The sequence below is a fragment of the Mustelus asterias genome, chromosome 12 (assembly GCF_964213995.1).
Source record: "Mustelus asterias chromosome 12, sMusAst1.hap1.1, whole genome shotgun sequence".
NCBI classification, from domain to species: Eukaryota; Metazoa; Chordata; class Chondrichthyes; order Carcharhiniformes; family Triakidae; genus Mustelus; species Mustelus asterias.
The window spans coordinates 58,808,957-58,833,486 of NC_135812.1; the positions used below are offsets into that span (position 1 = coordinate 58,808,957).

General features: G+C 45.3%; 1 protein-coding gene across 2 annotated transcripts in view; it reads left to right on the forward strand.

Annotated features, from left to right (window-relative positions):
* The window catches only part of acox1 (acyl-CoA oxidase 1, palmitoyl), a 54,171-nt gene extending 32,170 nt beyond the window's left edge, over positions 1-22,001 (forward strand). For both annotated transcript variants that reach the window (XM_078225300.1, XM_078225299.1), the window contains exons 4-14: positions 1,204-1,311; positions 2,101-2,220; positions 3,161-3,276; positions 4,462-4,631; positions 5,460-5,622; positions 8,708-8,898; positions 9,746-9,922; positions 11,504-11,609; positions 13,122-13,265; positions 16,195-16,401; positions 17,633-22,001. In XM_078225300.1, the coding sequence (XP_078081426.1) occupies positions 1,204-1,311; positions 2,101-2,220; positions 3,161-3,276; positions 4,462-4,631; positions 5,460-5,622; positions 8,708-8,898; positions 9,746-9,922; positions 11,504-11,609; positions 13,122-13,265; positions 16,195-16,401; positions 17,633-17,683 (1,553 nt within the window). In that variant the 3' untranslated portion in view covers positions 17,684-22,001. The remainder of the gene's footprint in view (positions 1-1,203; positions 1,312-2,100; positions 2,221-3,160; positions 3,277-4,461; positions 4,632-5,459; positions 5,623-8,707; positions 8,899-9,745; positions 9,923-11,503; positions 11,610-13,121; positions 13,266-16,194; positions 16,402-17,632) is intronic.
* The last annotated feature ends 2,529 nt before the right edge of the window (positions 22,002-24,530 follow it).

Genomic DNA, 24,530 nt, shown 5'->3' on the forward strand with positions numbered 1-24,530 from the left:
CTTTACAGGTGGGTGATGGACACTCTCTACTGCATGTCCACCTGGTTTAAAATTGAGTGCTCTCCATTGCATTCTCTGGGTATCCCATCTTTCTCAACCAATTCTTTGCTTTAACCTAAAGCGTTGGAAATCGAATTCCCAAGGGGTTCTTAAGGATCCACGTCTAAGCTTCTTCCATGTGGGGAAGGGAGACTTTTTTAAAAATGGCTTTTGGTACAGTTGTGTTTCCCTTCAACCTCCACCCATTTCCCCATTGGAGTCTTCATTAGACACTCGCTTCCACTGTTAATTCCTCTACCACTGAGTGGACTAAACTCCAAGAACTTTGGACCTTTAAATCCTATTCTGAGAACCTTCAAACAAATTTGATGCCACATGCTGTTTATACAGATATACAGGTTACTGAACCCAGGTTATGTTTGTGTTGCTCAGTATGTACAATTGTTGAAGAGAACCTAATGTGTGTTTACTCTTTTTACTCCCTCTTTCTCTAAAACCCCCCCCCCCCGAAGACTGGGACACCAAGTGTCAGTCCGTACAAAAACCTATAAGATTTAAATTGCCATCTTATTTGGTCGACAGAGACAGCAAAACAGCACCAGCACACTTTGTAAAAGGCAAACAAAGGTAGCTGAATTCACAAGAGCTCTGCTTCTAGTGCGTTACCAGCACCAGCTTGAGTACACCACCCCTACAACATTTCTTCCCCTCGAAGTTGACAAGCTGCTCTCGGAGAGCTGAGTTTTCAGCTGCAAGGTGGCTTGTTATCTGGTCCTGGAGGGGGTGCTGAAGCTAACAGCAGGTTGGTACGAACCAGCTGCCCGGTATTGAACCACTCACTAATGTCCTTGAACCGAGTGGGTATCGTGAACCAGCAGCTCCTTGTTCTGACCTCACTGGGGTAAATCATGCAACTCAGTTCATCAAATCTGACCATCCATGAGCTGGCACCAGAACCAGGGCTGCCAGGCTATTTATCAGTTTAAAAAAAAAATCCAACTGGTTCGGTAGTGCCCTGCCACCCCCATTCCGGCCTGGCCTACAGGTAACCCTACTTCTCAAGTGGAATCGGATGCCACTGCATCCAGACATCATTATCTAGGGAGGAGGTCCACTGCCTCCTCGACAGTTGGGTATTAGCAATATATGTGGTCTTTCCGATGTCACCCCAGGCCTCTCAAAGGGGTTTTCTGGTGCTTTTAGGCTCGTTCATTCGAGGCTTGGAGACAACAGCAACTTACGACCCATCAACTCAAGAGTTTGTGCTGAACAGCCCAACTGTGACTTCAATCAAATGGTGGCCTGGAGGATGTAAGTAAGCCTGATAATGTTTACCACCGGGTTATCATACAGGAACCAATGGAGTGGTGCAAATACCCAAGATGCTGCAGCATTTGTACGTCTGGAAACCCCCTGTTTCATAAGAAGGTTAGATGGATTGGCCAATGTAAATGCACGGGGTTATGGGGATGGGGGAGGAGAGGGCTTGGATAAGATACTCTGCCAGAGAGTCGGTGCAGACACGGTGGGCCGAATGGCCTCTTCTGCACTGTAGGGATTCTATGACATTTGAATTCTGGATGGAGAAAGCTAGTTTAGAATTGGTCCATTTTTGATTGGACTATCTGAAAGTATCAATGGTGTGAAATGGACACCAACAGGTCTGATGAGTCATTCCCATTTCTCTTTCACTTCATTTATCCAGACTATAAAGCAAGTTAATTCATGCGATTACTAAAATTTCAATTCATTTTTATGAGCAGCAAATTAAATATTAGAATTTTAAGGCTGTAGAAATGCGTGGAAGCAGATTCAATGATAATTTTCAAACCGGTATTGGATATTTACTTGACGAGCTGAAAATTGCAGGGCTCTGGTGAGGGTGGGGGAAGCTGTTTTGAAGAGCTGTCAGAGGAACGAGAAACCAGTGGCCTCCTCCTGTGCTGCAAGATTCTTTATTTGTACAAATCATTTCCGGCCGGATGCTATCTTCCCCAGACCTCTTTCCCTGGGCCCCTAGACAGCAGAATGAGAACACTGTCCTGACTTGAGTGTGTGTATCTGTACCTCTTCATTGACTTTTGACTTTTGTTCTCATAGTGGGGAAGACTTCAAATCATGCTATCGTCCTTGCTCAGCTCTACACCCAGGGCCAGTGCAAGGGGCTGCATGCCTTCATTGTGCCAATCCGCAAGATGGGCACCCACGAACCTCTACCTGGTAAGGAGCCTGGCATAATGCATTGCAACTCTTGACAGTTTATTTTTGTAAGGCCGCTCATTCTTGCTGGAGGTCAGTTTCTGTATTTCGAGGGAAATGAACAAAGTATGGGTAAATGGGATTTGAAGTGCAGATCAGCCGTGACCTTATTGAATGATACACAGACTCGAGTGACTGAATGGCCTACTCCTGCTCATATGATTAAGCCATGGGCTTTCTCACTGCTGAACCTAACAGGATTTGTAGCGGGATTCGGGTGATAGTTATCATGAGTGGGAACCCTGGCTGGCTCCTTTTATTTTACTTTTTACTCTGCTTGCTGCAGTCATCCAATAAAGCTGAGGGATACTGAAGTGAATTGCAGTACACCATTTATCAGACCTTGCTGTGTGACTCGCTCCTGCATGGAGTGATGCAGGCTTGGGACCTTCCCAAAGCTTTTGACATTTGGCTTTTCTTCATGTCGTGTCTGGATGTCCTGTGGATGAATTAATAAAGATTGGTTGCTGTGATTAGTTAACAACTCCATTGATGTGTCATGTGACTACCAGGATGGTGGTAGGTGATCCAGATTGATCTATTTTCATCCTGCTATTTCATTGGTCCTGCACTGGGACACAACGCTGTTTGAAGTGTTGGATAGCCAATGAGACAATGTCCACTCAGGCCCTGCATGCTCATTAGTTAGCAGGAGATACTGCGACCTTTTTGTCTCGATTCTTTTTGCGCACTGGTTATGTATAACCTTGAGTGCTTAATCAGTAGTCCAGCGACAATAGCACTATACCACTGCCTCCCCTGTCTCAAGGACAATTGGAGATGGGCAATGAATGCTGGCCTTGACTCAGAGTCTATGCCCTGTGAATGAATTGAGAAAGAGCCTGCCTGGATAGTTGGCGGTGTTGTTTCACTGATTTCTCCCTTCCCCTCCATTCCCTAGGTGTAGTGGTGGGTGATATTGGACCAAAGTTTGGGTATGATGAGGTGGATAACGGTTACCTGAAGCTGGAGAACGTCCGTGTTCCACGTGAGAACATGCTGATGAGATACGCAAAGGTAACATAGAGGATGACTGGTGTGGGAATGCTTACACCTGAGAACATGGTTAGAATCTGCTTTACTAACATAGAACATAGAAAAAATACAGCACAAACAGGCCCTTTACTCTCTCTGTTCATTGTATTTTTCTCTGTTAGGCCTTCCACTGCCATACTCCCCAATATTGATCAAAAGCAGAACTCTATGCAGTAAGGAAGCTGAATATTCATTAAAACTGTGAAGCAACTTGTGTTAATGACAATATTTCTACTGATAATGCAGCTTCCTCTCAGATATTCAGTAACCTCTGCTGTCTCTACTGATGTGAATCCAGATTCCTCACATGTTGGATTCAGTAACTTCTCTCAGTCCTACCCTGTATTACTGACTGCATCTCCACTTAATCAGTCTTCCTCAAAAATAACTTGACGTTTGTTTATGCTTTTGATGTACTAAAATACTCTGAAATGCTTCGCTGTTGTAGATGAGGAGTAAGAATGGGAACGAGAGGAGATGGCATTGCATAGTATCTGCTATGATGCACTCAGACATATAGTCACGAACAAGACACTGGTAAGAAGAGGGCACTGAGTGAGGATGCTGGATTACCGTCAATAGAAATACAGTGGGAGCTGCCGTTTACGCCGGTGGGGTCTTATGGTTCTGCCAATGGCGCATCCCTGCCGCAAGTTTCCCGGCAGCAACGGACGCGTTCAACGGGAAACCCCATTGACAAAGGCGGACCATAAGATCCCACTGCCAGCGAGTGCTGTGCCCCCACCCGCCACTGCGAAGCACACTGCGGAGGGGGAGGAAAATCCCACCCATTGAATGGGAGGTGCCATAGTGCTGAGCCACAAGTCATTATTGCATAGTTGGCATTAAATTGCCAGTGTTGCTCTGAGTCTGGGAAATAGGTTATGCCACACTGTTGCTAACGGCTGGAAACCACTCTTTCTGTCCCACCTGACAGTAATACAGTGACCTTTACCCTCCTTCAATAGCATTCTAATCGATGTGGGAGTACTTGTTGCAGACAGTAAGAGCTTGAGATGAGAAAGTGCTTGATTTTCCATTGCTAGCATCCCTTTGTGCTGTTCACAAAAGAAACAACAGACTCTCACTAATTCACATACTGAGCTACTGAAGGTGAGTTACAGTAACAGGGCTGCGATGAATGGGCTTTCTTGGCTTTTTTAAAAGGTAATGCCAGATGGGACATACATGAAGCCTCCCAGTGACAAGCTGACCTACGGCACGATGGTCTTCATACGCTCAATGATAGTGGGAGATTCAGCACGTGCGCTGTCTCAAGCGTGTACCATCGCCATCCGCTACAGTGCAGTCCGACATCAGTCAGAGCTGAAACCTGGGTAAGTTCTACACTTTGTATTTACAATGTGAGAGACCAACAGTACACAGGAACATATGAATTAAGAGTAGGACACTTGGCCTCACGAGTCTGCTCCGCCATTCAGTTAGATCATAGCTGATCTGATGTAACCTCAACCCCCACATTCCTGCCGATCCCCGATAACCTTTCACCACCTTGTTTATTTAGAATCTGTCTGGCTCTACTGAAAAATAATGAAATACACCGGGCAAAATCTTACCAAAAATAACCGTGTTGCTTCTGGCAAGAAAAATGGCATGTTTCTCTGGAGAGAGAAACACGCTGGTTTTCTCTCCTGATCTTACCACAATCTGCCACAAAATACAGGTGGGCATGTTTCACACCAGCAAAGTCCGGCCACACTGAGATCGGCCATTTTCTAAGGACGTACCAATCAGGCCAAACAATGGCCCCTAGCCCACCATGGAGGTCTTAGCTACCACCACCCCCACCTGATCAGAGTTGCCATTCACACCCCCATCTTCCTGAAATGGCCATCGCTGGCATCCCCAGCTCCCACATCTGCTATAAAAAACCTCTCCCCGGCCCCACAAGGGAAAAAGTATGCTGAAGATATGATATGTCATGAAGGTTTGAAATTTGTTGTTCTTGTATTTGTTTTGTCCTGAGAATCGCAAGACAAAAATCTACAGCAACATGTCTCTGTATTCAGCAATATCGCTTGATGCCCTTATTCCCCAATTGACCCAAAATGTATAGAATTAGCTTCGTCTTTTGTGTGTGATGCAATGTAATTGGACCTTTATCTTCTGTTTTGAATAATATTTCCTGTATTTAATCTCTCCAGTGATCCTGAACCCCAGATAATGGATTACCAGACTCAACAGTACAAGCTCTTTCCCTTGCTGGTGACAGCCTATGCTTTCCGATTTGTAGGAAGCTTCATGAGGGAGATGTACCATCGCATCACTGGGGACATGAACGATGGAGACTACAGCCAGCTACCCGAGGTACCTGCTGTGTGAGGCTGTGCTGCATTATTCTAATTGAGGTGCCCTGCTTCATCATTTGTTAACGTGGAGTTTACAGTTATTGAGCTTTGCCACAGCATCATCCTGTGTCCCATGGTCAAGTTGGAGGCACCTTCTGAGCAGAAGTGGAGGATACACCTGTTAGAGAGAATAGCAAGTCACTGTTGACGTCCTCATTGAAATTTTCCCCATCCCTTTCCGGTGGTGGAGTGAGTAAATGTTTAAATCAGTGGATAAGGTGTCAATATAGTGAGCATAGCACTGAGACACTTGGCCAAGCTCAATCGTTGGGAAGAGGGAGGAATTAAACAAAAAAGTCACATTCGGCCACAATGTGTCATGTCTTAAATAGTCTCATCATCTAGACTCATTCAAGAAGCAGTCCAAATGTGAAGAGGTACCAAAGGGCGGTCTGCAACCAATGATTTACAGACGCCTAAAGTCAGCACTTTCAGGAGAGGGGGGAAACTGTGGATGGAAAGGGATGGGAAAAATCTCAATGAGGATATCAACAGTGACTTGCTATTCTCTCAAACGCTCCATTTGTCTGCTCACTTAACCTATCTATATCCCTTTATATGCTCCTTGTGTTCTCTTCACAATTTAGGTTCCTACCTATCTTTGTCATCTGCAGATTTAGCAACTCTACCTTTGGTCCCTTCATCCCAGTCATTGATATAAATCATAAAAAGTTGAGACCCTCGCACAGATCCCTGTCACATCCACTTGTCATGCCCTGCCAAACATAAAATGACTTGTCATCTCTTTGTTCAACATTTTTCTCAGTACCATATCCCTGGCGATTTGTTCTTCCCTCACTTCCGTCTCCATATTTTTCATCATTATTCAGACCAACGCTAACTTTGTCAACTCTTTTTCTAAATATCGAAAGAAAATCTTAATATCTGTCTCTATATTTCTAATGATGTGGAGATGCCGGCGTTGGACTGGGGTGAACACAGTAAGAGTTTTAACTACACCAGGTTAAAGTCCAACAGGTTTATTTGGTAGCAAATGCTAATGGTATTTGCTACCAAATAAACCTGTTGGACTTTAACCTGGTGTTATGAAAACTCTTACTGTGTTTATATTTCTAGCTCTTATATTCTAGTTTTCCCTCCTTATCAATCTTTTTGTCACTTATTACTGTTTTTATTAATATTCTATCCAACTTTTGACCTGCACAATTATATGAATACTCTTTAAGTTTGAAACTGTATTTAACTTTATTCATTCACCATCGATGGTGGGTTCTCCCCTTGTAATCGTTCTTTCTTGTTGGACTGTATCTATTCTGTGTATTCTGAAATATCCCCTTAAATGTCTGCTCCTGCATCTCTATTGACTGATCACATAACCTAATTCGCCAGTTCACTTTAGCTAGCTCTGCTTTCATAATTGCCCCTATTTAAGTTTAAAATACTAGTCTTGGACCCACTCTTTTCTCCCTCAAAGTGAATGTAAAATGTAATCATTTTGTGATCGCTGCTACTGAGGGATGCCTTCACTCTGAGATCATCGATTAATCCTATCTCATTGCACAACACCAGGTCTAGTATAACCTGCCCTCTGGTTGGTTTCAGACTTGTTACTTTAAGAAACTATCTTGAAAACATTCCAGGAATTCCTCATTCATCTAGACTACATGATTATCATTGTACGTTTCTGACCCATTACCTCTTCCTCTATACTCTCTGCTACCATGTGGTTACTATTGGGGGAGGGGGGGGGGGAGGGGGAGGGGAGGGGGGGGGGTGGTCTATACACCACACCCACATGTGTTTTTCAGCCTTTATAATTTCTCATCTCGACCCAAACTGATTCTACTTCTGGGTGTCCTGAACTTGGGTCATCACTCTATTGTACTAATACCAACATTAATTAACAGAACCGCCCCATCATCTTTTCCTAGCTCTGTGTCCTTCCTAAATGTCATGTACCCTTCAATAATCAGGTCCCAGTCTATGTCATCCTGTAGCCATGTCTTTGTAATGGCTATCAGGTCATATTTATTTCTATTTGCTCTCTCAGTTCATCTGCTTTGTTTTGAATGCTACCTGCATTGAAATATGCAGGCCAAAATTCTTTGACTTCGCCCGTGACTGGGATTCTCCAGTCCCCCTGCAGGGCATGGAGATTTGTCTGAGTGCCAAATTCTCTATTCTCGCTGACAGTGGTGGTGGGGTGAACGAAATCGGAAAATTCTGGCCACAGCCTTTAGTGGTGTCCTTTTTATTATTTTTGTAACATCTAGCTTTGACTGCTGATTTGCGCTTGGGTTTGTACTCTCTGTCTCTTCCTGTCATGGTCTGTTTGTCATTTTTAATATTAATGCCTTTCTCTCTTGCTTTGTTTCAGCTCTACCTACCACATCTTCCCAAATTTGATCCCTTGCCCCCACTATGTGGTTTAGTTTCTGCCTCTTGAATGTCCCTGATTTTACTTGCTCCACCATTGGTGGTCCTATCTTCAGCTGCCTGGACCCTAAGCTCTGGATTCCCTCTCTAAACTTCTCACTGCCTCCCCACTCCTTAGAACCAGGCTGTTTGACCAAGCTTTGGCCATCTATCCTAATTTTGCTTATGAAACTCTGTTCATATTTAATTTTATAATGTTCTTGTGAAGCACCTTGGGATATTCATTACTTTTAGAGCATTGTCTATGTGCAGTTGATTGTTGGTAATGAAACACATCGTTGTTCCTGTTCCATCATTGTCGCTGCTCAAATCCCTGCAGCTTGCTACCATCAGCATTCAGAGAGTCTTCAACACGTGGACTGCAGCAGTTCCAGGCGGTGGCTCACCACCACTTTCAAGGGAAATTAGGGATGGAAGATAAATGCGAGCCTTAGTGGTGACCCCCACAGTCTGTGATTTTTTTTAAAAGCCACTCGGGGCATCCCCACTTTAATGGTGGCAATTTAGCTTTTATATAATTGTGATTTCTGTGGTTTTCTGTATTTATTTGATTGAACCCCCCCCCCCCCCCCCCCTCCTTACCCTCTCCCCCACCCACCAGCAGCCTTTTCTCAACTCCTGCGCTGACACTTGCTGTTTGATTCCAGCTCCATGCCTTGTCTGCTGGGCTAAAAGCCTTCACCAGTTGGGTGGCCAGTGCCGGGATTGAGGAATGTCGAATGGCGTGTGGTGGCCATGGATACTCGCGTTCCAGTGGTCTCCCAGATATCTATGTCACATTCTCGCCCAGCTGCACATACGAAGGAGAGAACACTGTGATGATGTTGCAGACAGCTAGGTAAGGAGTGCCGCAGCATTGGCTGCAGTACAATCAGACTGCATTCTTTGGTGTGTGATCTTTGGGGTCAGCTAACCTCGTGCCATTGGGTTCTTTTTCCCTCTTGCAGGGTATTCACTGCCTGTACTTTTTGAAGGTTATCATATCCTGACCAACATTTAACCCTCAATTTATACCCAGAAACAGATTTATTTGGTCTTTATCACATCGGTTTGGGAGCTTGCTTGCGTAAATTGACGGCCAGATCCCTTAAATTACAACAGGAATGCAATTCAAAAGTGCTTCATTGGCTGTTGAGCCCCTTGAGTTGTCCTAAGGTGTATGGTGTTGGACAAGTCTCCCTTTATCCTGAGGATATAGAAACTCTACAGACATACCACTGCCTTCCATCCACCGATGCCCCCTCTTAGGCTGTTACGTTCTCGTCCTATCTCCAGGCCTGTGAGTGATGAGATTGTACTGTCTGTCCCTATACCTCAAGCACTGTCTAGGCCAGGGGTGTTGACCTGGAATCCTGGGGTTTGCATGTTACTCTATACCCCTGGCAATCAACCCACAACTCAGCACAACTTCCACTTATTTGTTTTGTTGATTTGCCCTGTGTAAAGAGGCATTTTTCCTGTGCATGACAGTCCTGAATGAGCTCAGGCTTGGCCCCAGGCTGATGTCTGGTGCTGGAGGTTTACAGGGCTATAGGGAAAGAGCAGGGGAATGGAATATTGGCACAGTCCCATGATAAAGTCTTTTATTCATTTCTGTTCTGCCCCTCTTTGTACTATTTTGACATGGGTTGCATTAATCCTGTTGACGGATGGCGATGGATTATCTGCTTCTGGCTGTGTTGCAGGTATCTATTCAAGAGTTATACCCAGGCCAAATCTGGTCAGAAGCTATCGGGCACAGTCTCGTACCTGAACGACCTGTGTAATCACATCCAGCCCCAGCAGCTGGCCAGTCGGCCAATCGTGATGAACATTAATGACATCAGCAGGCTAATGGAAGCGTACCAACTGCGAGCAGCCAAGTGAGTAGCAGGTGGTGAACCAGGACAACCAGGCCGTATTTCCTGTTTGTATTGTACCTTGTCAGTCTTTAACTTTCTTTGATCACCTGGTATAAGGACATTCGCATCAGAGTCCTTTGGGATGGCCCACTGCCCCGTGGCGGGGCGCGGGTGGCGGCCCACTGCCCCGTGGCGGGGCGCGGGTGGCGGCCCACTGCCCCGTGATGGGGCGCGGGTGGCGGCCCACTGCCCCGTGGCGGGGCGCGGGTGGTGGCCCACTGCCCCGTGGCGGGGCGCGGGAGGCGGCCCACTGCCCCGTGGCGGGGCGCGGGAGGCGGCCCACTGCCCCGTGGCGGGGCGCGGGAGGCGGCCCACTGCCCCGTGGCGGGGCGTGGGAGGCGGCCCACTGCCCCGTGGCGGGGCGTGGGAGGCGGCCCACTGCCCCGCGGCGGGGCGCGGGAGGCGGCCCACTGCCCCGCGGCGGGGCGCGAGGGAGGCGGCCCACTGCCCCGCGGCGGGGCGCGAGGGAGGCGGTCCACTGCCCCGTGGCGGGGCGCGAGTGAGGCGGCCCACTGCCCCGCGGCGGGGCGCGAGTGAGGCGGCCCACTGCCCCGCGGCGGGGCGCGAGTGAGGCGGCCCACTGCCCCGCGGCGGGGCGCGAGGGAGGCGGCCCACTGCCCCGCGGCGGGGCGCGAGGGAGGCGGTCCACTGCCCCGTGGCGGGGCGCGGGAGGCGGCCCACTGCCCCGCGGCGGGGCGCGAGTGAGGCGGCCCACTGCCCCGCGGCGGGGCGCGAGTGAGGCGGCCCACTGCCCCGCGGCGGGGCGCGAGGGAGGCGGCCCACTGCCCCGCGGCGGGGCGCGTGGGAGGCGGCCCACTGCCCCGCGGCGGGGCGCGAGGGAGGCGGCCCACTGCCCCGCGGCGGGGCGCGAGGGAGGCGGCCCACTGCCCCGCGGCGGGGCGCGAGGGAGGCGGCCCACTGCCCCGCGGTGGGGCGCGAGGGAGGCGGCCCACTGCCCCGTGGCAGGGCGTGGGAGGCGGCCCACTGCCCTGTGACCCTTGTTTTCTCCCTGGAATGTTTTAGACAGCGAGGATAGAAGAATGGAGTTGGAGTTTGCTGAAATTTGGAGGCATGGAACACTGAGTGATGAAGGGGGATTGCAGGATGAGGCAACTAAGTGTCAGATGTAATTCAGCAAGCGCTTTGGGAAAAATAATAAAATCTGTCCTGGGTGGTAAAATTCTCAACATGATACAGGAACTAAGAGATCGAGAAGGAGGGTGGGAACTCGGGTAGTCTGTTCAGCCTCTATTAGATATCTGTCCTCACTCCACTTTCTTCCATATTCTGAGACCCTTCCCCAACAAACATCGATCAATCTGTTTTAAAATTTTCAATGGACTCCCCGGCCTCCACAGTTTTCTGAGGAGATGATTCTAGATTTCCACTACTGTGTTAGGAAGTACTTCCTTGCAGCACCCATTAGCAACCTAACCTCCAACATGCACATATCTGCTCTGACATTTATCCACTCTCCCTGCAGATGCTTTGTGTAATCTTTCTCTCCCTTCACTCATCCCACTCCCTGTACTTCCATCCCAGCCTGGTTGAGGCAGCTGCACGGAATTATCGCTTGGAACTGGGACGGAGGAAGAACAAGGAGGAAGCCTGGAACAGCACCTCCATCGACCTGGTCAGAGCATCGGGGGTGAGTGTTTAGGAGATTGCTTTGCTCTCATTTGCAAGGTCGATTTGCCTTTCCCTTTCCTCTCCTACCCACCTCTCCTTCCCCAATCCCTCCCTTCCATTGTGAAGATTAATTTCCCTGTCTCCTGCCTTGTGCTGGATCATGACTCCCTACTGGGTTGGTTTGAGTCAGGATGCCTGTGTCTGGCACATTGTGAACAATGGCAGACCTTTGTAGAATGCCAATGCAAAGCAGCACTGACCCAATTACTGTAACTATACAGCAATCACTCTCTGAAGCCAAGAGGAATTGTAGGGTTATACTGTTGGGCTCACCAGTTTGTTAGACTTGGTGGGGCTTTGTAGTTAGATAGAACAATAAACTGATGGTGTGCAATATTGGAAGCTTTGGACTCACTGGCATGATGTACAGTTGTTAAATTTGCTGATGACACAAAGCGAAATAGAAAAGTAAATTGTGAAGTGGACGTAAGGAGGCTACAAAGGGTATATAGGTAGGTTACTGGCAAATGGAGTATAATGTGGGCAAATGTGAAATTTTCCATTTTGGCAGGAATAATTAAAAATAACTTATCTAAATGGTGAGACTGTAGAGCTTTGAGGTGCAGAGGAATCTGGGTGTCTTACTGCATAACTCACCAGAAGACTAGCATGCAAGTACAGCAAGTAATTAGGAACACAAATTTTCATCATTGTGAGGGGAAAAGTAGAAGGTTATTCTTCAGTTGTACGGGGCATTGGTGAGACCACATCAGGAGTATTATGTACAGTACTGGTCTTTTTTAAGGAAATGTGTAAATGTGTTAGAAGCAGTTCAGAGAAGGTTACTAGACTAATTGGAATGGGTAGATTGTCTTCTGAGGAAAGGTTGGAGAGGTTAGGTTTGTATCCACTGGAGTTTAGAAGAGTAAGAGATGACTTTATCAAAACCTTTGAGATCCTGAGGGGTATTGACAGGGTGGATGTGGGGAGGATGTTTCCTCTTGTGGGAGAATCTAGAAACAGGGGTCACTGTTTAAAAATAATTTGTCTTAAGACAAATGAGAAGTGTCTTTTCTCAGTCAGTCATGAGTTTCTGGAACTCTTTCTCAAAGGCAGTGGAAGGAGACTGTTGAATATTTTTAAGGCAGAGCTAGATAACTTCTTGATTAACAAGGGGGTAGTCAGGAATATTGGGTTGAAGTTACAATCAGATTGGTCATGATCTTATTGAATGACGGAGCAGTATTGAGGGGCCAAATGGCCTACTTCTCCTAATGCATATGTTCGTATGTGTGAGGGGGGTGAATTGAGGCATATATTTAAATGCTTGGAGCTGCACAGGGTGGGACTGTCTTCTGGGTACATTCCTATACATTGTGCAAGGGGAAGGTTGTGTTGCTATTACAGTCAAGCAACCCCTCCCTCCTATATTCCTGTTTAACCTCACTGTGTGTCTTCTTTCTTTGTGTGTTTTCTTTCACCTGCATGTGTGTGAATAATTGTGTTTTTCTCCTGCTCACCCTTCTCTTAGGCTCACTGCCATTATGTGGTGGTGAAGTTGTTTGCGGCCAAGCTGTCTGAGATCACAGACACTGCGATCCATGATGTCCTTAGCACCCTGTGCCTGATGTATGCGCTTTACGGAATTAGCAAGAACTCCGGGGATTTCCTGCACGTGAGTGGAAGGTTAACCAAATCTGTGTAGATGTAGCGATCCTGGAGTCATGTGTACTTGCAGCATGTTGATCTTTGTGGGACATTACAAGGGCTAGAATCATGTCTAGTTTGTAATGTGTATTCAGCTTTGCTGCCTTTTGTATAGCCCAATAGATAGAGGCTCAGATATGTTGCAATGAGGATGAGTTCCAAAGTCTGCTTATCAAAATTTATTGTACATCTCCTTAATTGCTCCAATTACCATAACTATCTCATATGCAATTGGTAATGTATTAAAAACATGGATCTAATAGTACCTATAATGTTAACATTTCTCATAGCTTTGTCCGTATTTAGAATGGACAGAGACCTACATAATTGACACCAGCATAATTGTCACGCTGTGATTATACCTTCTCTCCAATGGTAGGTTTCACATAAGAAATAGAAGCAGGAGTAGGCTGTTTGGGCCCTTCAGCCTGTTCTGTCATTCAATATGATCATGACTGGTCTGATCTCTGCCTCAACTGTACTTTCCTGCCTGTTTCCTGTGATGACTCCCTTATAGGTCAAACATCTGCCTACCTCTGTATTGAATATATTCAGTGACCCAACTTTCACAACTGTCTGGTTAGAGAATTCCAAAGATAAGTTTATTATTGTCATAAGTAGGCTTACATTAACAGTGCAATGAAGTTACTGTGAAAATCCCCTAGTCGCCACACTCAGGCGCCTGTTCAGGTACACCGAGGGAGAATTTATCATGGCTAATGCACCTAACCAGCATGTCTTTCAGACTGTGGGGGGAAACCGGAGCACCTGGAGGAAACCCACGCAGACACGGGGGGAACATGCAAACTCTGCACAGACAGTGACCCAAACTGGGAATCGAACCCGGATCCCTGACACTGTGGCAGCAGTGCTAACCACTGTGCCAAAACCTTCGAGTAAAGAAATTCCTTCTCACCTATGTCTTAAATGGGCAATCTTTTATTCTGAAACGATGTCCCCTACAATGGGAAACATCCTGCCACCTTCTACCCTATCGCGCTCCCTCAAATCTTACTTGTTTGAATAAGATCACCTCTCATTCTTCTACACTCCAATAAGTACAGATCCAACTTGCTCAACCTTTCATCTCCCAAAAACTCTGCCTGTCCTCAAGTGAAAGCCAAAGTCCCCAATTCAACCTCTTGAGCTTTACCATCTGCTGTGTTTATTGTTATTTAACACTTGATGTACCATCGTGCAGTATATAAAATGAGGGAAAAACACATGACTTTAAAAACTAGGCCAAACTGCATCTTTGTGCCTCAGTTCAATAATCCCTGTCCTCCAATCCCCACACTCTTGATTTTGAAGATAGCAGATTGTCATGCTTTGTTACTCGGATGTGTTGTAACCTGCTTTATTAGTTTAAATCTGCCTTCCAGTCTTCCCAATGTTTGGATGACACCACTCCATATCTGTGGTCAGCTCACCTCCATTGCCCTGCAGTCTGTTTTTATTCTTTCACAGGATGTGGGTGTCGTAGACTCGACCAGTACCTTTTGCCCTCAGGAAAGTGGTGGTGAGCTGCCTTCTTGAACCGCTGCAGTCCATGTGGTGTAGGTACATCCACAGTGGTGTTCCAGGATTTAGACCCAGCGACAGTGAAGGAATGGTGATATATTTCCAAGTCAGCCTTGTGTGTGGACTGGAAGGGAACTTGCAGGTGGTGGTCTTCCCATGTGTCTGCTGCCCTTGTCCTTCTAGGTGCTAGAGGTCGCGAGTTTGGCTATCAAAGGAACCTTGGTGAGTTGCTGCAGTGCATCTTGTAGAGGGTACACACTGCTGCTACTGTGCATTAATGGTAGAAGGAGTGGATGTTAAAGGTGGTTGATATGGTGCCTATCAAGCAGGTTGAATTGCCCTGGATAATTTTGACCACCTACCATGTTGTTGGAGCTGCACCCATCCAGGCAAATGGGGAGTATTCCATCACATTCCTAACTTGTGCCTTGTAGATGATGGACAGGCTTTGAGGAGTCAGGAGATGAGTTACTCATAGAATCCATACAGTAAATGATGAAGGTAGGGCAGTTGATGTCATATACATGGATTTTAGTAAGGCGTTTGATAAGGTCCCCCATGGTCGGCTTATGATGAAAGTGAGGAGGTGTGGGATAGAGGGAAAGTTGGCCGATTGGATAGGTAACTGGCTGTCTGATCGAAGACAGAGGGTGGTGGTGGATGGAAAATTTTCGGACTGGAGGCAGGTTGCTAGCGGAGTGCCACAGGGATCAGTGCTTGGTCCTCTGCTCTTTGTGATTTTTATTAATGACTTAGAGGAGGGGGCTGAAGGGTGGATCAGTAAATTTGCTGATGACACCAAGATTGGTGGAGTGGTGGATGAGGTGGAGGGCTGTTGTAGGCTGCAAAGAGACATAGATAGGATGCAAAGCTGGGCTGAAAAATGGCAAATGGAGTTTAACCCTGATAAATGTGAGGTGATTCATTTTGGTAGGTCTAATTTAAATGTGGATTACAGGGTCAAAGGTAGGGTTCTGAAGACTGTGGAGGAACAGAGAGATCTTGGGGTCCATATCCACAGATCTCTAAAGGTTGCCACTCAAGTGGATAGAGCTGTGAAGAAGGCCTATAGTGTGTTAGCTTTTATTAACAGGGGGTTGGAGTTTAAGAGCCGTGGGGTTATGCTGCAACTGTACAGGACCTTGGTGAGACCACATTTGGAATATTGTGTGCAGTTCTGGTCACCTCACTATAAGAAGGATGTGGAAGCGCTGGAAAGAGTGCAGAGGAGATTTACCAGGATGCTGCCTGGTTTGGAGGGTAGGTCTTATGAGGAAAGGTTGAGGGAGCTAGGGCTGTTCTCTCTGGAGCGGAGGAGGCTGAGTTAGCCTGGGCTGTCTGGGGTGCGATTTATAACCTCCTGTTCTCTTCTGCAGGCTGGGATCCTCAGTGACCCGCAGATTTCCCAGGTTCATCAGCGTGTGAAGGAGCTGCTGGCTGTGATCCGACCCAATGCTGTCGCTCTCGTAGATGCCTTTGATTACCCTGACGCTGTCCTGGCATCTGTGCTCGGGCGTTACGATGGGAATGTTTATGAACACATGTTTGAATGGGCAAAGAAATCACCTCTAAATAAAACCGAGGTAAGAGGGACCCACAGTTGATGATTGGTCAGGCGGGTTGGAAATTCACTGCTGTGTGGGGAGGGTTTGTGGAGCAGTGGACGTCACCTTTGGGACGTGGTCTAAATTTAACTTGGACTGAAGGCGTCACACTCATTGCTGGCTCTGAGGGTCCGATGTGAAATTAGTTTAGGCAGTGGGTATGACCCCATAGCAAAGGAAACACGCAGTACGAATCTGCAATTTGCTTGAGTGGGAAAACCTAACGAGCTGATGTGAGAGGGAGAAACTGTCAATTTGGAATCCTCTGAGCTGGGGAGTGAGTACATCAGAATGTCCAGCATTCAAACAGACCACTCGTCCTATCCTGTTTTCCTCCATGAACCATATATACCAATCCCATTCGTCCCCTTTTTAATATCACTCTTTCTTATCAACTTGACTCCAATGCCAATTAGTGGCTGAGGTTTCCGCGTTCTGTGTGAAGACATATGTTCGTGCCTCCCCCTTAATTCATTTTATCACTCTCTCAAATGTCCTCTCATTACTTTCTGTGGGCAGTGGAAATGATTTTTCACTAACCCTTTGTAAAGAGAGCTTTACTTGGCATCCAGCCATCCTGTTCCTGACACAAATGCAGACACATTTCATCCCTTGCACCAATGACCAGAATGAAGAATAACTCCCGTGGAGTTTAACAGTTCAATTTCTTTACTGCTGTGTTATAGAAATCTTGATGTTTCTGACTGAGGCTGTTACACGGGTGTGATTATCAGCTGCTCTTTGACATTATGGCTCACTGCTGACAGTTTGTATAAACTGTAATTTATTGCTGAGAGAGTATTGGGTGGCACAGTGGTTAGCGCTGCTGCCTCTCAGCGCCAGGGACCCAGGTTCAATTCCCAGCTTGGGTCACTGTCTATGCGGAGTTTGCACATTCTCCCTGTGTCTGCATGGATTTCCTCTGGGTGCTCCGGTTTCCTCCCACAGTCCGAAAGACGTGCTGGTTGGGTGCATCGGCCTTGCTAAATTCGCCTTCGGTGTACCCGAACAGGCACCGGAGTGTGGCGACTAGATTTCCACTGTAACTTCATTGCAGTGTTAATGTAAGCCTACTTGTGACGCTAATGAGTAAACTTTAACTTGATCATAATTAGTGAGAATTAATCAGTGACTGTGTGCATCATGAAGGTTGATCACTGTTGGAGGTTGTTAGGTTACTGAGGACTGATTATTTCTTTCCCATTCCTAGGTTCACAAGTCATTCCACAAGTATCTGAAGCCTCTGCAATCCAAACTGTGAGGCTGTGCTGATTGTTGGCTGTCCAGGAAATTGAACCAAGCTGCAGATCAGACTCCAAACCTTTAATTTTGATCTTGAGCCTCTTGACTCCTCAGTCTCGGTTCTCGAATGTTGGTCCGACTGGAATTGTATCCCTTTTCTACAGTCTCCAGGTCGAGAGCTTTACTGCGATTGTGATCATTTTCTTGTCCCCTCCCTTGTGTAATCTCTGTGTAATCGGACTTCAGAATTGTGAATTTTATATCTACCATTTCCCCTACCTTGTGGGGTTGCACCAGCCGTAACACAGCAGAGCATGACAGCAATTGCCTTAGGTTTCCATTCCTAACTAGAGCTTCCAGGGCAACGTTCCACCTCCCCTTTCGCCATCAATGCTCTCCTTTCCTCAGAGTTTTGCAGCAGGTCAGGTAGTGATGGGAACCAGAAACAGGGTGCAAATCAAAGAAAACCTAATTCTTTCCCCTATGTGGCAGATTTGAACCACTTCTACACTTTTTTGCTTCAATATTTGCAGTTACGTTTTGCATACTGGTCATGACTAGTTGTTCTCCAGCTCTAGGTGTGGTTACTCTACGTTAGTGAGTCAGAGGGACAAAAGTCAGCGTCAATTGGGAAGCGAAAACATTTAAGGCAAAAGCTCTATGAGAGGCTGGGGAGAGATCAGAAACTGCTCTGTAAATGGACTTCAGGTTTCCTTTCAGGAATGGGGGATAATGGTAGTTTCCAACCTGGGGGAGATTAGTCTTGTAGCTGCCAGATTGTACGACCATTCCCCTACATGCGTGTAGCATTTTGCTATGTTGCTAATTATCTGTGTGAGCCTGTATCAGAAGGTATTCCCGTGCTCTCTTTTGCCCTTTGTTTTTGTTAGTGGAGTAAACATCCATTTTTCAAGTCTCCTGGAACTAAAAGTTTCACCGTACATTGCATACTTGGAATGAATACAGCTTTTTCAGTACACCAGTGCCCCCTCTCGGTAGGAAGGTGAACCTACAGCAAACAGTTTTTTGCTGCAGTTACTGTGGCATCTCTAACTTGGCATAAACTGAAATAGTGAAATAGTGCGGATACTGGAATCTGAAACCAGCTCTGGCGAAGGCTCAACGTTGGTTCTCTTCTCACTCCACAGATGCTGTCCGACCTGCTGAGTTTCCCCAGCATTTGCTGTTTTTGTTTGAAATAGTAAAGCAACTAAAGTTTTTAAAAATGCTTTTTAAAAAATGCAGCAAACATTTTGAATAGACATTTTATTCGTGGTCCTAAATAACCGGTATTGGAAAAAATACAGGAGCTATTCGGAAACCATAAACATTTTACTAATTAATAAACTACTGGTGACCTTCAATGCATCAAGCCCTTTTAAACCTTAAAACACAGGACAGCATACTCAAAATCCATGCAGATCCACGACAATCATGCACCTGACCCCAGTAGTTTTGGTTGTCCAATCTTTTCAGTGTGTCATTGAGGACAGGTTCCACTATACAGCTACTGCAGATGGCAACATTTTCACTTTATCGGCTTCCACACAAGTTCTTAATGTTGTTGCAGCTGATTGGATGCTGATCGCAATCTCAGCTGGTTCCTCAAGATTGTTGGACCAGTGAACATTGTGGAAATAAGTATACCTGTAAAAATGGAACAGCATATGCAAGTTCCTTGGATGTCTGTAATTTGCCGATTTCATCATATGTTATCAATTCAGTGTTATAAACTTCTTAGAGACTGATAACTTTTTTAAAAAGGGATTCAAACTTCCAGTTACTACCTGAAAGAAAGACATTCAAAACTTTTACTGTAACAAATGACTCAAAATATTATTGACCAATTGTAGGCAGTTTATACTTTAAACCACAGAAAATAACATCCCCCTTTTATACTTAATACCCATCCCACTCTCCACAGAATTACAGCTAATGTAGCAAACAGTCCATAGTTGCGCCCAACTTCTAATGGGTTCCTGTTTCACCGAGTAGTAACTGGAAGTGACCGTTTCCAGGCACCTTTCTCAGTTTTCAGAGAGTTTCTTAACTCCATCACTAGCAGTAGAGCCTGTTCTGATGATTCCTCTTCCCACTAGCCAGGCTATGACAAATCCCCTGGAATCCTCAGAAAGCTGCAGCGTGCATCTCTTTGATTAGAGACCACACCTGGCTGTGGTAGCTCGCAATGCCGAGCAGCCCTTCTATCTGCTGACCACACAGAACTCTTGTCTGAGATTCTTAACTTGTAGGGAAGCCAGTAACCTGAGCTCAAAAAATGGCTTCTCTTGCCCTCTCTCCCCAAGGCAATGTGAAATACATTAGCATTGAATCCAGGTACCAGCTATAATAAGGAGCCCAATTCCCTTTTCATCTTCGAAACCAAGGGCAGTTGTCAGCACAGCTGTTTGCAACCTAGTACCCTCAATACTTTTCTGGGACTTTAGGAGACTCAGAGTCGACTCACTGCTGCCATTGTCTCCAAGCATAAATACCTCTCACTGACCTAGTTAAACAATCAAAGCAGACCTTTGGTCCCTTAATCAAACCACCCAGTCTGACTTCAGGATAGGTCACGTGGCCTCCTTCATTTACCCTAAATTTAAAGATACAGCCCTGAAACATCATAATCTTTTAAACCTCAATTGTAATAATAGGTGTATCCATTTTTAATCCCATTAACATGAAGATTATTCTTGAATAACTTAGTTTCCAGGATAGTCTCCTATATTATCAACAAATTCAGAAATGGGTACTGTGCCCCAGTTTATGTTGTGCCTGTCACTTTTCCTGTGCACTTCACTATGCAGCAGATACGACTGAGTAACTTTGGAGCAGTTTCAGATACTTGTGCTAAATTTTTTGCTTACCATTAATTCTGTGGATCATGCTGTCATTAATTTATCCAGAACGCTCTCCTGTTCTCTCTGTCTCTAGCAGTGTTGGTCGCTGTCTGTCTGTTTGGATTGTTCTGTATCCTAATTTGCATTGTTGCTGAATGTGGCTCGGATTTTGTTTGGTCTGGGGCCTGATATTATTGTGGAATGAACTACAACAAGATGTTTATATTCGTCAGACTCCTCGGGTTGTGGGTGAAGTAAAATTGTAAGTGTTTGTTTGCTGTGGGAGATTTTTACTGTAACTTTCTGTTCACATCTTGTGAAATTAAGAAGCTATAGGTGCCCAGCTTAACACTCGCTTAATGATGGAGTGGTAATCCTGTCTCATGTAATCCTGTCTCATATTAATGCATTAAGATTAATCCATAGAATATCTACGGTGCAGGAAGAGGTCATTTGGCCCACCGAGTCTGCACCGGCTCTTCGAAGAGCATCCTGCCCTAACCCTGTAACCCAACGCATTTACCATGGCCAATCCATCTAACCTACACATCTTTGCACTAATTTAAACTTATTTAAAATTGTAGTTTGATTTCTATTATGTTGAATAGCTCATGATGCTTCTAATTGATTGGAGCCTTTACAGACAGGGATAGGCTGCAGGACCCGGCACTGTGGACTGGGCAGGGCTCCACTTGTGCTGGTTATGGTAGATTTGGAGCAGCTGCACTTACTGTTGTGTGATCTTTCATCCAGTGCCGTCTCCTGAAACCTCCACGTGCTCCATTAATGATCCCAATGTTTTTTTTTAAGTAACGCTATTTTAAAATAGTTTTGTTTTCATGCTAAACTGCAAGTACCAAATGTTGGGTTGAACGAATAGCCTCAGTCCTTGTCTGTGCATCTCTCTCACATTCTCCCTGACCCAATTTCCACGCTGGAGTGTGAATAATCAGCATAAATCATCGACAGTTCAGGAGAGAAAGCTAAATGGTTTAATAATAGGAATTATTTTTTAGTCACAGGCTGGCAGGGTTTGCACATTCAGACTACGGACATCGTGGGGAGATGGTGCTTGGGAACAGGGAGGAGGAGCTAGTAAAATCAGGCAAAACAAGCCTGATCCAGCACAAACCTGAAGAAGTTAGCGGCTCTAATTTTAAGGGTTTTGCCCCTACGATGGAGGAGCAGGTCGGTACGAACTGTTCTGGGTGACCCAAGTCTGAGTGCTGCTCAGACCACGAGTCAAACCATCATCACGAGTCTACCTGTACAAATGCCAGTATTGGGAATAATTTTCTTGAGTTTTTAAATATATGATCCTAAGGATTAAAACTGCATGAGTGTTTCAACTAGGAATTTCCTCTGATCTCTGGCGAGGAAATGATGTTGCTTCTTGACACCGTCCAGATTTTACCAATGTAACTGGTGCCGCACTTCATGTGCCACTAGATATTGTGAAATATTAATATATGATTAATAAAATAACATGATAATGTGCAAATATGTGATGAATAATTATTATGTTTGCAAAAAACGTTGGGGTTTCTATGGAGCGCTTTAGGCTGTTTTGCCACGTTGAGTTTCAGACACAGCAGAGAAATGTTATACTGGTAAGTTTGGAACTCAATAAAGATTTGAGTTAGAGAAAGGACTGAAAACTGAACTGATTTTAATTGGATAAGAAGAAACTTGAGGTTGTGATCCGTGCCCGACATCCTGAGATGTAAATGTAAGAAGACTATTTGCCTTGGGTTTTGACCACTAATGGATATGAGATTAAAGCAACAACACCCCTCAACAACAGAGAAGAAACTGACCTCCCAACAAAAGCAGTTGATTGACTCATTTTTGCATCTGGAGAAGAAACAAAAGATGGAATATTCCATGAGAGGAAATAGTTTCTGAACATTTGGAAAAGGCAGGTGAGCATAATCCATAATTTTCCTTGATTTCTCAGTAGATGTAAGGATTATTTATGTAGAATAAATTCAGCAGATCAGCCTATTAAACTGAGCATGGCTGAACTGACTCTCAGGTGAGAGGAAATTGAGAGGGTGACAGGTTGCAGAGGAAAGCAAGTCTGCCACGTGGAGTCATTTCCACTGCTGTCAGGCTGCAATTTTTCAGTTGGGAGTAATTTCACTGAAAATTTAGAGTGATCAGTGAAATCCAGGGATAATTTTACTCGAACATAAGGGGCAGTAAGAGAATGATGGCTTTACCTCCCATATTATATTGACCATTATCTTCAGTGGAGCATGGAATGGATGGAGTGTGTTAAGAGTACAGATCAGAAACTCCAAGGTATGTTATGAAGTTAGATTAGACTCCAACTATTTGCTATTTTTGCATTAATGTGAGGATATGAGGTTTCACTCCAGACGCGATTCTACTGACAAACTGGGAAGCTTTTATCAGAACAAACTTTATTTAACAACACGCTTAACTATAAGAGTTGAATTAGCTTAATATTTACCAATTCAACAATGCTTAAACTTGATACAGTACAATTCTTAACTGCTCTGGGTTGCAATTCAAGCAATATTCCTCTTACAGACTTAGGCACCGCTCTTTGAAATCAGTTAGCAAAACACAGGCTTACATGCTTGCACTCAGGTTGCTAGTCCTAGAGCTCTCAGACCACTGCTGGGGAGAGACAGAGAGAGACATCTTGCTCCTTCAGAACCAGGCAGGAACGTGACTGTTTTGAAAATGAAAGAGAAACTGTGTATCATCTTGCAAGTTTAGCTCCTCCCATTAGCACACAGACCCTGTCAATCAACCCAACCAAAACTCTACTCTGAAACCCCAAAGGAAACCTAAGCAAACATAAATGTATTAACTCTGTTTAGACAAACACACCATTAGCTAAAATAAATTATCCTGCAGTCTCAGTATGGAGCTGCATCTTTTTTCAGACAAATTGATTCCTTGCAACAAGACACTGCTTCTTAGAAGAAACCTGATATAAATATATATCTTAAAGGTATAATCGCAAGTGTAAATTCAGCTGTACTTGATCCCATCAGTGTCACAACATAAAATTGCACCCACACACTGATTTCTGTCTGGGGGTACTATTATCCCTGTTGTCTGAGGGAGAAGATTGAAAAACCAAAGCAATTTCTTACACATTTGCTGGGCTTTATATTTCTATCAAAGAGGCTCATTAGGCCTTTACTCACTCCATGTTTTTAAATATTCTGCCAGTATTTCCAATGACTGCTTTATAGTAAATAGAAATATTTTGATGTATCTCATAGGCAGTGACTTATGTGGGTGATATTGCTACCACATCTACACACTGAAAGGAACCCGTAATGAAACAACTGGGCAGTTGATTTGTTTTGGTAGTTGTGTTCTTTGAGGGAGGTGTGTTGTCCGTGGCACTGCGGGGGGATCTCCCTGCCTGGCTTTGGTTCCAAGAGATCTTCAACAGCTTATCCAACAGACTTCTGAATAATTCTGACTGAGTAAAGAAAGATAGAAAATATTTGCCTTTCCTGACATTCTAAAGTACTTCACAGCCAACACTTGTAGTCATGGTTGTGATATTGAAAATAATACAACAAACTTGTTCACAGTGAGCTCTAATAGGGAACGTGAGCTGGGTTTAGACCGTCGTGAGACAGGTTAGTTTTGCCTTACTGATGATTACAAAGTATTGTTGCAATAGTAATCCTGCTCAGCTACGAGAGGAACCGCAGGTTCGGATATTTGGTATATGTGCTTGGCAGAGGAGCCAATGGTGTGAAGCTACCATCTGTAGGATTATGACTGAACGCCTGTAAGTCGGAATCCAGCCTAAAAGTTACTGGGGATAACGTCGCTGATTTGAAATAATGCCACAGAATCTTTTACGTGCATCAGAGAGATCAATTTAATGTCTGGCTGAAATGGCTTTTGCTACCAAATACACCTGTTGGACTCTAACCTGGTGTTGTTAAAACTCTTACTGTGAAATGGCAAGAGCAGGGGAGTTATAAAGAGCAGAGAGGGAAGTCAAAAGCTCAATGTGAGGCG